This window comes from Garra rufa, chromosome 18, assembly GCF_049309525.1.
Source record: "Garra rufa chromosome 18, GarRuf1.0, whole genome shotgun sequence".
NCBI classification, from domain to species: domain Eukaryota; kingdom Metazoa; phylum Chordata; class Actinopteri; order Cypriniformes; family Cyprinidae; genus Garra; species Garra rufa.
In genome coordinates, this window is record NC_133378.1 from 32807157 (window position 1) to 32821922 (window position 14766).

The 14766-nt window shown below is 31.3% G+C and overlaps 1 protein-coding gene across 2 annotated transcripts; it reads right to left on the reverse strand.

The window, feature by feature from the left end:
- Nucleotides 1-263: 263 nt before the first annotated feature.
- On the reverse strand, nucleotides 264-12491 carry fbxo25 (F-box protein 25). 2 transcript variants are annotated; one of them, XM_073823022.1, is made up of 11 exons: nucleotides 12402-12491; nucleotides 11858-12011; nucleotides 11026-11126; nucleotides 9179-9228; nucleotides 8915-9007; nucleotides 8707-8800; nucleotides 8412-8596; nucleotides 5895-6077; nucleotides 5463-5609; nucleotides 3827-3853; nucleotides 264-1168 (listed from the first exon to the last, which is right to left on the reverse strand). In XM_073823022.1, exons 2-11 carry the CDS (start codon nucleotides 11983-11985, stop codon nucleotides 1079-1081), a joined length of 1098 nt encoding a protein of 365 aa, XP_073679123.1. In that variant the 5' UTR covers nucleotides 11986-12011; nucleotides 12402-12491; the 3' UTR covers nucleotides 264-1078. The 2 variants fall into 2 exon arrangements, with proteins under 2 accessions (XP_073679123.1, XP_073679124.1); XM_073823023.1 differs by lacking the exon at nucleotides 3827-3853 and having other exon boundaries at nucleotides 267-1168.
- Nucleotides 12492-14766: the final 2275 nt, after the last annotated feature.

Genomic DNA, 14766 nt, shown 5'->3' on the forward strand with positions numbered 1-14766 from the left:
ATTTATCTTCACAAGATGTTAATTGATGGACTGGAGTCATGTTGTGGATCATTGTTATGTTTTTATCAGCTGTTTGGACTCTAAATCTGACGGCACCCATTCACTGCAGAGGATCCGTTGGTGAGCAAGTGTCGTAATGCTAAATTTCTGGAAATCTGTTTAAATAAAGAAACTCCTCTTCAACTTGGATGGCCTGTGGGTGAGTAAATGTTTAACTAATTTTCATTTGTGGTGAACTATCAGTCTCTATCCAAATAATCACAAGACTTTTTCCCAAAAATTTTAATTATTTTAGGTAACAATGTTTCTTGCAAATACTTGATAGTACCAAACACATCCTACAATTTCAATGACATTTATATTACTGGAATAGTAAAGGAATATTACAAAGTTCAGAGAAAGGATATAAAATATTTTTTTCATAAATAGCAAAGCTTACATTAGATTTTCCATCTGCCCTCCTGACAGATTTGACAAAAGTGTATCGTAAAAAGTTGTTTTGTGCAGCAAATGTACACTTTAGTGTTGACGCATCATATATATATATATATATATATATATATATATATATATGCACGGCATGACCAAACAACACAAGAACTCACGTAAACATTAACCTACGACTACTTCGGACGTGCAAATGAAAATACATACATGAAAAGACAAAATAACCTCGGCTTAGGATCTCCCACACTTTTCAGTTTCTTTCCCAAAAGCGAGTTTCTTTTTAACGAACAATCCTTCATATCTCCCATCCTTCTGTGCTTAAAGAACAGATGACTTCCGAACGCAACGAGGAACAAAAAAAGCGGACAAATACAAAAAACACTATTATGACATCTTTCCATAAGCCCTTGAAGTTTGGGTGACGCGACAGAAAATTCATATCACATTAGTTACATTATCGGAAGTTTGAACGTTTTAATCACAGAACGACCGAAACATAAAAGAGGAAAGGAAAGGACATGGTTCAGAGTTGAAAAGGCGAAAATGTTTTATCAGTTTCAGGTTAGAGGTGTTTGTTTGCAGGTGTTCCAAAGGAGATCAAAAGGTGAGAGGTCCAAAAACATTCTGAATTTCAGAACTTAAAGAGGTCTATGAAGTGCTGAGGAGAGACGGGGGTGAGGCAGCTGTCCGGGTCATTTGCTGTGCAAGGATGTCCCGAGTCCTGGGATGGAAAGAGAGAGCGGTCAAAAATAGTTTTAAACATTTAAAAAAAAAAAAAAAAATGTATTAAGACATGTATGGCTTAATATAACATAAATGTCTCTTACTGAAATATGTAGTAGAAAACCCATGAAAGATTTACGTTTTTTAAAAAATCCACATCATTTTATACATATTTTGGACTATGGGGGTGCTATTATGACGTGAAATGGTTGCGCTTGGTGAGCTACCTGTTGCTATTTTTACCGCAACACAATTCAAAATACACAACTCTGAAAATAAAATATTGATACAATGACCACAGCTACTAAAAGAGTTTATGTGGCTATAGATATCACCGTAAGCTTAAACCAAATGTACCATCGATTTTCCCCACAAGGTGTCACATGTTTACATCCTGCCAGGATGGCATCTAGCGTTTCTTGTCTCTGCCATTTGTAAGCTCTTTCAGTAGCTGTCAATGTTGAGGGTAATGCATTACAACTAACGCAAGTTACACAATAATATTACTTTTTCCAAGTAACTAGTAAAGTAACGCATTACTTTTTAATTGACAAGAAAATATCTGAATTACTATTTCAAATAAGTTACGCCAGTTATTTTTCCCCCCATTTATTGATTATAAGCTCTCCTGTCCCTGTGTTGAGAGAAATTGTGAGTAAGATGTTACTTTAGTTCTAGAATAAATATGAACATGCATTAATTCATCTCACTCACTAAAAAAACAAATACAGTATTCTTCAAAATAAATAAATAACTGAAATTTAACGCAAACCTGCAATAATTAAATATTAAATTATACAAATATCCTTAAAATATTTAATTTCATTTTATTAACCAATGTCTTTGCTGCCTACCTTTGATGATCCAATTCATCCATATTAATAAGCAAAAATTACTCAAGATAATCTAACATTTGTTTTCCTCTTTTTTTTTTTTTATTTCTGAAGAGTTGACATTTTTCTTCTTCAGTGTACTGTACAGACAGGAATTTACTTTTCTCTAAGCCTGAGGCTTTTGGTGTAGAAAGGCTTTTACATTTGCCAAAAATAGAACTTTTTATATTAAAAACAAACAAGCAAGCCCTGCCCAGATTTGAAAAGTAATGCAAAAGTAATGAAACGCATTACTTTCCATAAAAAGTAACTAAGTAATGTAATTAGTTACTTTTTTAGGGAGTAACTCAATATTGTAATGCATTACTTTTAAAAGTAACTTTCCGCAACATTGGTAGCTGTGGTCTACGAAAAGCCTCAAAGGCATCAGGGCTAAAGTGGAGAGAACAAAGACGCAGGTCTTTAGGAAGTTTTATTGTCTACAGGCATCTTCCCATTCTTTGCTCCTCTTTTTATCGCTAGGAAAGCAGTAAAAACGTACACGCTTCTGTTGTTGAACTGAACATTCAACTGAAAATTACGACAAAAAGCTGCACAATGCGGCATCGTATCAGTATTTTATTTTGCGGTAAAAATAGCAACAGGTAGCGCCAGTAGCTCACAGAGTGCGACCATTTCACGTCATTGAAATAAGGGCGCCCCCCCCCCCCCCCCATAGTCCAAAATATGTATAAAACCATGTGGATCTTTCATGGGTTTTCTGCTACATATTTTAGTAAGAGACATCATTTATTTTATATTAAGCCATACAAGTTTTAATACCCAGGGTTCCCTTTTTAACAGAACCATTTTTTTCTACATTCAGATTGTAGCCTATTAGTTAAACTGTAGTTAGTAATGTAATCTATTAGATTAGACATTTTAAGTCATGTATTCTGACTACTTTTAGATTACTATTGACTTATCTGGTTTATCACATTATTTTACAGATAAATAAATAAAGTGTAACCTAATCCAGATTGCATATGTGACCCTGGACCACAAAACCAGTCATAAGGTTAAATTTTACAAAACTGAGATGTATACATCATATGAATACATCATATGAATACTCAATACATCATATGAATACTCAATAAATAAGCTTTCTATTGATGTATGGTTTGTTAGGATAGGACAATATTTGGCCGAGATACATCTATTTGAAAATCTGGAATCTGAGGGTGCAAAAAAATCAAAATGTGAGAAAAATCACCTTTAAATTTGTCCAAATTAGGTTCTTAATAATGCATATTACTAATCAAAAAATACATTTTGATATTTACAGTAGGAATTTTACAAAGAATCATCATGGAACATGATCTTTACTTAATTTCCTAATGATTTTTGGCATAAAAGAAAAATCCAAAATTTTGAGCCATGCAATGTATTTTTGGCTATTGCTACAAATATACCCCAGCGACTTAAGACTGGTTTTGTGGTCCAGGGTCACATATGAAGTTACTACCAGCACTGCGAGTATCAGCAAAAATAAGTCATAGTGTGTATGTTCATGCGATCAGCATTAGTGTATAACGTTGCGGAACATACTGATGACATTAAAAAAGGAAATGGGACAAAAAAGACATTCAAATAATATTAAAATGAATACAAACGAGATAGATCGAGTCGATTTGAATGGACTGAAGTGTAAGATGGAATGTTGGACATAAACAGAATAAAGACGACGGAAGTGACGAGATGACGTGATGAAACAAAACAGATTTTATTTACAGACACGGATTTTAAAACGCTGGCACACTCATATAAGATTTAGCATGTACCTTAAAGATCAAAGCCAGGTGTCTGTCCTTTAGGAGATAAGGGACCAGGAGGAGAACAGGAAAAGAATAAATGGTCAAAGGGTACAGGAAGAGGGCTGATATTACAGAGGGCAAATGGAACGGATATAACCTGAAATGGTTGAAATTAACCTTTTTGGAAGTGAAAATAGGCATGTATGTTTAAACTGAGCCTTCAATGTGAATTATTCATCCTGAACAGTTAAACTGCCTGCTGTTCTTCAGAAAAATCCTTCAGGTCCCACAAATTAATTTTTGTGTTTTTGAGCCCTTTCCAACAATGACTGTATGATTTTGAGATCCATCTTTTCACACTGAGGACAACTGAGGGACTCATATGCAACTGTTACAGAAGATTCAAACACTCACTGATGCTCCAGAAGGAAAAACAATGCATTTAAAGTCAGGGGGTGAAAACTTTTGAACAGAATGGAGATGTGTACATTTTTCTTATTTTGCCTAATTATCATATTTTTTCAATTGGTACTGCCATTCAGAAGCTACAGAAGATAGTTACATGTTTACCAGAAGACAAAATAATTTTAATTTACCCTGATCTTTAAATTCCAAATGTTTTCACTCCCCAGCTCTTAATGCATTTGTTTTTTCTACTTCTGGAGCATCAGTGAGCATTTGAACCTTCTGTGATGTTTGAGTTCCTCAGTGTGAAAAGATGGATTTTAAAATGAAAGTCATTTCTGGAAAGGGTTCAAATACACAAAAATGCTGGAAAACCCAAGAATTTGTGGGATCTGAAGGATGAGCTATTCTTTCAAATACACTACTGTTTAAAATTTTGGGCTAAGTAAGAATATTTCTTAGTACTTCTTTTCAACAAAAGTGTGTTAAATTGATCAAACGTGACAGTAAAGACATTTATAATGTTACAAAAGATTTCTATTTCAAATAAATGCTTTCTTTGTATTCATCAAAGAATCCTGAAAAAATGTTTCACAACAAAATTAAGGAGCACAACTGTTTAACATTGATAATAATCAGAAATGTTTCTTGAGCAGCAAATCAGTAAATTAGAATCATGTGACTGAAGACTGGAGTAATATTGCTGAAAACTCAACTTTGACATCACATGAATAAATTACAGTTTAAAATATATTCAAACACTTATTTTAAATAGTTCATTTTTATCATTCATATTCATTGTTATTGTAAACACTGCACAATTTTACATTAAATTACTTTGTCTTTTCTTTTCTTTATCTTTTTTTTGGTGCCCAGTAAAAAGGCTGATGGTTCACTAAAAAAAAAATTGCTCAGGCTTGGTGAGTGTAAGAGGCTTTTCAAAAACCTTTAACAAATCTTACTGACCCCAAATGATTTAATGGTAGGGTATATGTTAATACTGGTCCTCTTTATTATAAATAAAGATCACTAAAACAAACGAATGCTTGTCTATTGATAATTGTCGCTATAAGGTTTTCTGTCCACAAACTGCCATTAAAGAAGACATATGCACAGTATGAGCAATCAAGTGTGGCACATACTGTACAGGGCTTCAACAAGGGAAATGTTTGAGAAGAGCACTTAACAAAATCCAGAGGGATGTTTCACGGTTTATTAACAGATTCGAATGTTTGACATATAAAAAAGGATTTCTTACATTCCAGAAGAGGATGCTACAGTGCCGGCAGAACTGCAGGGTGTCTCCGTACTGTTCTTTCTGAGGGTAGTATTTCTGAAGTGTGAAAAACATCAGCTTCCAGTCCACATGGCCCTTCTCAGAATCAAGAATCAAGTGCCTGCAGAACTGAACACATAAACAGAGAGAGCTCTGTGAGAAATAGAGGCCTCTCTCACATGCCTAAGAGACTGCCATCTTGTGGTCAGATTAGGTCACTGACCCAACTTTCAGCTAGTTTGATTCATATTAAAGAATCTCAGATAAATTCTTAAACAGACAATTATATCTGGGTGATTCTTCAATTTGGAGCACCTTGCAATCTTGAAAAGAAAGAACATTTGATATTGTATTCATTGATTTGTCATCCAATTAGTCATCTAATTAGCAAATGAAGGCTTATGCCTCATATACCTGTTTCTCAGCAAAATGAAACTGGCACAGTTTCTTCCACAGTTGCCGGTCCTCACTCAGCATGTGCAGTGTTGGTGTGGCTTGTCCCAGATTGATGATATCACAGGCATCACTAAACTTATACAGGATGTTGTTTTGCATGTGCAAAGGGAGGTCGCTCAGTGTCATGCCATTTGATACATGCTGCAACAAGACATATTTAGCATTTTATATATATATATATATATATATATATATAAAATAGATTGTTAGCTAGTTAACTAGTTGGTACTAAAAGTTAATCACACAGCAGATCTAATTCATTTGTTACATAAGCACATCATCTCTAGAACAGTATATAGCCTTTTAGTTCATAATGTCACATACAGAAGCCTATGAAGACCATTGATTGTTACCACACATTTTATATAAATGTAATATACTTATTTACATTAATTTTTTACTCTTTAGTAAATTTGTTAACATTTTTATATTTAGTAATGTGGCCTTTAATATTAAAACTACACATTTTAAATAAATATATTTATTTACATTAATTATTTACTCTTGACTTAAGCTGTTTTTTTATAATATTTAGTAATATCGACTGATATTAAAACTACATATTTTTAAATAAATGTCATATTTATTTATATTAATTATTTAATTTTTAGTAATGTTATTTTTCTTCATTTTTAAAATATTTAGTAATATGGCCTTTAATATTAAAACTACACATTTTTAAATAAATGTCATATTTATTTATATTAATTACTTCATTTTTAGTAATGTTATTTTTCTTAATTTTTTATAATATTTACTAATATTGCCTTTATTAAAACTACATCTTTTTAAATAAATGTAATATTTACATTATTTTTTCTTTAGTAAAATTGAAAATTTTCTGTATTTTTATAATATTTAGTAATATGGCCTTTAATATTTAAACTACACTTTTTTAAAATAAATGTAATATTTATTTACATTAACTGCTCTTATACATAACTGTATTATGTAATACATTCATTTACATGAATTTTTTCTTGAATAATGTTTTTTTGTGTGTGTGCATTTTTACAATATTTAGTAATATGGCCTTTAATATCAAAACTACAAATTTTTGTGCATTTTTACAATATTTAGTAATATAGCCTTTAATATTAAAACTACACATTTTTCTGCATTTTTATAATATTTAGTAATATGGCCTTAAAAAATAAATATTTTAATAAATATTAAAACTACACATTTTTAAATAAATGTAATATATTCATTTACATTAATTATTTTTCTTGTATTTTTTTCTCTCGCTTTTTTATAATATTTTGTAATATGGCTGTTAATATTAAAATTCTGTTTTCAATGAATGCAATATATTTATTTACATTTAATTATTTACTTTTTAATAATGGTTTAATTTTCTGCATTTTTATAATATTTAGTAAACATGGCCTTTAATACTAAAACTACACATTTTTAAATAAATGTAATATATTCATTGACATTAATTATTTTTTCTCGAGTAATATTTTTTTTTGCATTTTAATAATATTTAGTAATATTGCCTTTAATATTAAAACTACCCATTTTAAATAAATATATTTACATTAATTATGTACTCTTTAGTAATTGTGTTATTTTTTATTTTTATAATATTTAGTAATATGGCCTTTAATATTAAAACAACACATTTTGAAATTAATTTAATATTTATTTACAATAATTATTTACTCTTTAGTAATGTTATTTTTCAGCATTTTTGTAATATTTAATAATATGGCCTTTGATATTAAAAACTACACATTTTTAAATAAATGCAATATATTTATTTACATTAATTTACTCTTCAGTAATGTTTTTATTTTTTATCATTTTTATAATAATTTTGTAATATGGCCTTTAAAATTAAAAGTACACATTTTAAATAAATACTATATTTATTTACATTATTTACTTTTTGGTATTGTTATTTTTCTGCATTTTTATAATATTTAGTAATATGGCCTATAATATTAAGGTTACACATTTTTAAATAAATGCATATTTATTTACATTATTTTTTTTACTCTTTATTAATGGTGTCATTTTTCTGCATTTTTATAATATTTAGTCAAATGCCCTTTAATATTAAAACTACACATTTTTCAATAAATGTAATATATTTATTAACATTACTAATCTACTCTTTAGTAATGGTGTTACTTTTCCTCATTTTTATAATATTTAGTATCATGGCAGTTAATATTAAAACTACATATTTTTTAATTAACGTAATATATTTATTTATATTAAATATTTACCCTTTAGTAATGTTTATTGATTTAAAATTAATTTATTTAAGTTTATTATTTATTTTACATCAATTATATATTATGTAATAACATTTCATTATTTTCATAATAGTTGAATACTGTAAATAATATAACATAAAAACTCTACAAGATATACAATATTTATAATTTTTAAGAACTCATTCAGAAAACCCACTGACTAATTTATGTCCATGCCTAACCTGAAAGAAGACTGTGAAAAGACTACCTTTGGAATTTGCAAACTGTTGAGCTGCTGCTGCCAGTTTAAGATGGTTTCTAAACGGCAGACCCAAATGTTAATGTTGCCAACCAGGACGGACTTCCCAACTTCTCGGATGAGGATGCAGAGCGTGGAGCTTAGATCATTCAACAACGCCTTGATCAGTCGAGGGTTCTGATGGTCATCCAAAACTGAATATTTAAAAAAAACAAACAAATATACATTTATATTTGCAAATGCACATATTTCAGAACAACGTGTCTCCCGCATTTTCAATGTAACTGGATAAAGATCAGCTCACCTTTTCTTACAATCTTCTCCAAGACATTAAAATAGTTTTTCTGAGCAGCTCCACTCAAAGACGTCAGCTGGGACTTGGCAATCAACTGCAGAAGCTAAGAGAAGTAAACAGAGTGGATAAAATGAGACTGATACAGAAAGGAAGCGGAGTAAGCGATTCAATTGCAGAGAAATATTCTAGTAATTGTTCAGCACAGATCAAGTCTTACTTTGACCACATAGTTGAATCGCCTCACATCCTGAATGGCGCTGGAAAAATCCAGACGATTGAAGGCCTCGCCAAGCGTACAGTACCCGTGCCTCTGCAACAACAAACACACGGTTCGCATTTGACAAAGGTTAGAAAAGACTGCCAATGTGAGAACTGTGATATTTATATAATTACAGAAAATCAGATGTCCCATGACTCATGTTGTTGGTTTGTTACTCTTTGAGTCTTGTACATGTTGATGCTACGACATAATTCATCTCACCTCTCGCGTACTCTCCTTCTGAATGTAGATCCACCTCTCCTGGAACAAAACTGAGGAAAACGATAAAATAGATTTAAATTTATATAATATCTTTAAAGATATAGTCCAACCAAAAAATTAAATTGTCACTATTTACTCAACCCCATGTTGTTTTAAACATGTATGGCATTCATTCTTCTGTGGATATTTTTAAAAAAATGTTGGTATCCAAACAGTTTCGTTTCCAAGTGACTTCCGTTTTATGGACAAAATAGAAAATCAACGGGAAATGAATCTGTTTGGTTACCAAATTTCCTTCAAAATATGTTCTTTTGTGTTCCACAAAACAAAGAAATACATAGAGGTTTGGAACAACTTGAGGGTGAGTAAATGATGACAGAATTTTCAACTCATTAGGCTTCTATTGGTAAATTAGTAATCATTACACAGCTCTCTAGAAAACTTATTCTAATTGGTCAATTGTAGCAGTCTGAGTAATATATTTTTGTACAATGACCGCTAAACAGTTTAATGGCCCACTGTGTCAAAAAATATTTTTTGGGATAATTAAGTGTGATGTAATTGAGCATAATGTAAAAATACTTAATAATTAGTAATTATTACACACCTCTGGAAAAATTATGATGTGGCATTCTGTGACCACAAAAATTGTATACAGACCACTAAACTGAATTAATATAATCACACTACCAGTCAAAAGTTTTTAATAGATTTTTAATGTTTTTTTTTTAAAGAAGTCTCTTCTGCTCACCAAGCCTGCATTTATTTAATCCAAATTACCATTAAATTGAAAAAAAAAAATTACTATTTAAAATAACTGTTTTCTATTTGAATATATTTTAAAGTGTAATTTATTTCTGTGATCAAAGCTAAACTTTCAGCATCATTACTCCAGTCTTTAGTGTCACATGCTCCATCAGAAATCATTCTAATATGCTTATTTGCTGCTCAAGAAACATTTATTTATTACTATTATTATTATCAATATTTAAAACAGTTGAGTACATTTTTTTCAGTATTCTTTCATGAACAGAAAGACCCAAAGATCAGCTTTTATCTGAAATAAAAAGATTTTGCAACATTATACACCATACCATTTAAAAGCTTGGAGTGTTTTTTATTTTTTGGGGGGAAAGAAATTATAAAAATTAATACTTTTATTTAGCAAGGATGCTTTAAATGTATCAAAAGTGATGATAAAGACATTTTTAATGTTACAAAATATTTCCATTTCAGGTAAGTGCTGTTCTTCTGAACTTTCTATTCATCAAAGAAACCTAAAAAATTCTACTCAGCTGTTTTCAACATAATAGTAATAATAAATGTTTTTTTTGAGCAGCAAATCAGAATATTAGAATGATTTCTGAAGGATCATGTGACTGGAGTAAAGATGCTAAAGATTCAGCTTTGAAATCACAGGAATAAATTACATTTAAAATATATTCAAATAGAAAACAGTTCTTTTAAATAGTAAAAATATTTCAATATTTCTTTTTGCTGTACTTTGGATTAAATAAATGAAGGACTTCTTTAAAAAAAAACATTAAAAATCTTTTGACTGGTAGTGTAAATATAAAACATAATTAAATCTGACTAGTCTTGTACTTTGGCAATGTAAAAAAAACTAAACTAAAATAATAATATTATATATATATATAATTATTATTAATTACACAATTCTGATTGGTCATTTGTAGTATTCTTTAGTCTTTTAGTCATTATTTTTATATAATGACCACTAAAGAACATAATCACACATTCCCCCCAAAAGATTAAATTTACTGTGACATTTAAGATCATTTTTGCTACATTAAGTGTGATGCAATAAAATATTATATAAGTTTTACACTGTGACTTAGTGTTGTTGTTGAAGAAGTCCTTTTTTCTCTTCTTGGCAGCTACTTCACAAACATCTCCCACGTAGACGTTCTCCTTGTCATTGTCCAATCTGTAGAGTTAATAAGATAATAATGACTATACCAAAACACACTTTAGACAATATATATCAGTTAAAGACAGTCCTATTCAAAGCAACCTACAAAAAGCATATGATCATGTGATAAACAGATGCCAAGCATGCAGTTTAGACTGTTATCTGCTAGGAGCCCTAACAAGTGGATATAAAATTGACACAACCTAGTGCAAATAAACAAACCAGAGCAAGTTCACTTTAATTATTAATCCAAGTATTGCTAAATGAGTTCTGAAGATGATCTAAAGACGTTTTAGCTTGCAGTTCGGTCTAGTGTCTAGTGAAATTTAACACAGAGATCACATGTGATGCAAAGGTACACTAAAACTATCCAAACACCTACTTGCGTCCTTCACAGACGGTTTCACATGTTCACGTTTCCTCACAGTCTGTGTTTCAGTTTCCATGACAGCATGGTCAGACTAAGGTGTTTTTAGCCACGTCAGTATATCATTGTCTAAAAACATTCAACACCAGTTCATGGTTGTCTATTCTACGCCACTCCAGACAATAACCACACCAGTTCTAAACAGGGATACCTGACTTCCCACATGCCACATACACACTTCCTCTTTAGTCTGTTCATCAAAGCTTTTCTGGGGTTGTGTAGCCTTGTGGTTAAATATCGTAGGCGCAGACTGAAAGGTTGTATGTTCAAACCCCAAAAACTAGAAAATCACACTGAAATAATTCAAAGCATTTCTTACTCTTCCAAGGCAAGTTCATTGATGTTGTCTCCCAGCTTGTGGTTGAAATATTCAAAGCGTTTCCAGCCGTCCTCAGTTTTAATCCAGCTCCAGCCTGGTGATCTCCAATCTTGACCTAAGAACGGCATCTTCTTCTTCCACCTGCTCCAGAGATCTGAATACAAGAGACTCTTATCTCAAACTATTATAACATAACAGGCTTATCACATATCACATGATCAAACACCATCCTGATCTGAAGAGACAACACAGTAACAGGCATTCAAAGCTTTAAAAGGCTTATTTCACAATCTTGATGTAACATTATCTTTGCAAAAACAAAAATAACGCATTTTGATGTAAATCTGCAAATTGCAGATGAGCTCTGGCTTCTTGAACAACAATTACCAATACATTTGCTCAAATGTCAAAGCCTGCAAAGAACCTTATCTTTGTAAACGTCGACAAAACACTAAAGACAGCTCAACTCTCTACCTCTATTGTTGTTTTACCCGCAAAATTGTGTGTTTGTATTCCTAACGGAGGCATATTTAACTTTACTTACAGCGAGTCCTTTGTTATGGTGATAATTTTCAGCTTTTCTTTGAATATTGACGGAAGTAAACAGTCAGAACAGCGGAATGTACAACACGCCTCCCGTCGCCTGTGATTGGCCGCCGTGTTTGTATTTATTTTGTTGCTACCCGGAATTCCCAAGCTGATTGGTTCTCGGCGCTGTCGATCACTCGCCGATTTATCCTGAGCTCTCTGTAGCTGCAGCTTCTACACGTGACACAGACGCTGCACATGTTGTCATGTTTTGATTTTGCGATGGGGGAAGGGAAATGGAGAAAATGAACGATGGAATAAACTGACCAAGCATGTTGGATCATGCTAAATTACAAAGTAAACATTTCACTGCTTGGTTTTGGATAGAAGAAATAATTGGGTTTTTTGTAATCCCCTCAGCCAGCCGTGAGTACAGAGCTTTGTGAGAGGAAAAACAAATTATTAAAACTGAAAACTTAACAATGAACAGCAGTTAGAAAATGTAAAAGTGTTCATTCTTAATTTTAACCATTTCGTCTGTTTGAGGTACTATTTAGTATTTAATCTTGTTTATAGTTGCACTTACCTCACAATTTGGCCAGTTATCCAGATGCGCAGCAATATTGTCGATACTTGGATGTAAACAACAGAATATAACGTTACTGCTGAATATGTTGTTCTGCTAATTTATGCTGTCTAAACTACGGACAAAATGTGTGGAAGCTGCTAAATCATTTGAAGAAGGATTTAGTAAGCAGGAAAGGATGCAATATTTTGAGAAATTAAAGTTAATATGTGGTAAAAAAAAAATACGTACAAGCAGTATTAATTAATATTTTAGCCTAATATTTCACCTTGGCTACCTGACTATTAATGATAAGAACATACACAAATTTTTTAGGTTTTTTTTACACTATGTCTTCTTCCTCTGGAAATCTTGGTTCAGTTTGGCCAACCACAAACCCCTTTTCTATTACAGCTTTTTGCACTCTTCTCCTTGATTTATTATATTTTTTTGGTCTATAGTACTCCAACTGTTTTTTCTTTGTCTGGCCGATTAGTACAGCCCAAAACATGACAATAATTGATCATTTTCAGCAGCAATAATCTGCGAAATATTCAAGTTTTGGTTCAGTTCAGTAGCATTGTTTACGCTCAGTGTTGCCAAAATGGCTGATTGATGACGCGTCATGAAAACACTCTATATTGTATTTTTAATATTATATTTATATTTGATTTTGTATTTATTTGAGTTTATTTTCTATTTTATGTGTGCATTGATGAAGTAGCTCTTACCTACCACTGGGGGCAGCCGTGGCCTAATGGTTAGAGAGTCGGACTTGTAACCCAAATGTTGCAGGTTTGAGTCTCAGGTCTGGTAGGGATTGTAGGCAGGGGGAGTGAATGTTATTACCAAATATGACAATGTTGGATAGGTTTTATGTTTATTTGAAAGACAGTATTCAAAACAATTTCCCAACTAGGTGTCCAGCTAAGCCAAAAATGTCAATTCTGTCATCATTTACTCAATTCTTGCAAACTTTTATCTATTGAATGCAAAAGAAGTTGTTTTAAAGAATGATGGTAACCAAACAGTTGCTTGCCCCCATTGACTTCCATAGTTTCTTTCTTTTTTCATACTGTGGAAGTCAATGGCTGCCGTCAACTGTTTGGTTACATTTCATTCTTTAAAATATCTTCTTATGTGTTCAACAGATGAAAGAAACTCACATACACTACCAGTCAAAAGTTTTTGAACACTAAGATTTTATACGAGTCTATATATCAAGGCAATATGAGCTTAGTTCACTCAAAAATGGCAATTTTCTCATCGTTTACACACCCTCCACCTGTTCCAAACCTGCATTACCAGTCAAAAGTTTTTTAACAGAAGGATTTTAAATGTTTTTTAAAAAAGTGTCTTCTGCTCACCAAGCCTGCATTTATTTGATTCAAAATACAGCAAAAGCAGTAAGATTGTGAAATATTCTTGCTATTTAAAATAACTACTTTCTATTTGAATACATTTAAAATGTAATTTTCAAGAAACATTTTTCTATTATTATAATTATCAATATTTAAAACATTTGAGTATTTTTTTCAGGATTCTTTAATGAATAGAAAGATCCAAAGATGAGCATTTATCTGAAATAAAAAGCTTTTGTAACATTATACACTACCATTCAAAAGCGAGTCTTTTTTATATACAAAGAAATTAATACTTATACTTGCTTTATGCATTAGATTGATCAAAAGTGATTTCTAAAAAAAAAAATTACTGTAAAAAACTGGCAGCTGTGGTTTCCAGAATTTTACCATGAAAAATATGGTAGATTTTACAGATGGTAAATTTACAGGTAAATACCGTAATTTCATTAACT

What these genes read in the sequence shown, in the direction of transcription:
- fbxo25 (XM_073823022.1), bottom strand. Translation starts at nt 11,985, where the DNA reads ATGCCGTTCTTAGGTCAAGATTGGAGATCACCAGGCTGGAGCTGGATT. An exon ending in TTCATTTTGCTGAGAAACAG is followed by an intron (nt 5,610 to 5,894) that starts GTATATGAGGCA and finishes TTATGTGTTCAG; the next exon opens with TTCTGCAGGCACTTGATTCT. An exon ending in ACCTGGCTTTGATCTTTAAG is followed by an intron (nt 1,169 to 3,826) that starts GTACATGCTAAA and finishes TTTCCATCCCAG; the next exon opens with GACTCGGGACATCCTTGCAC.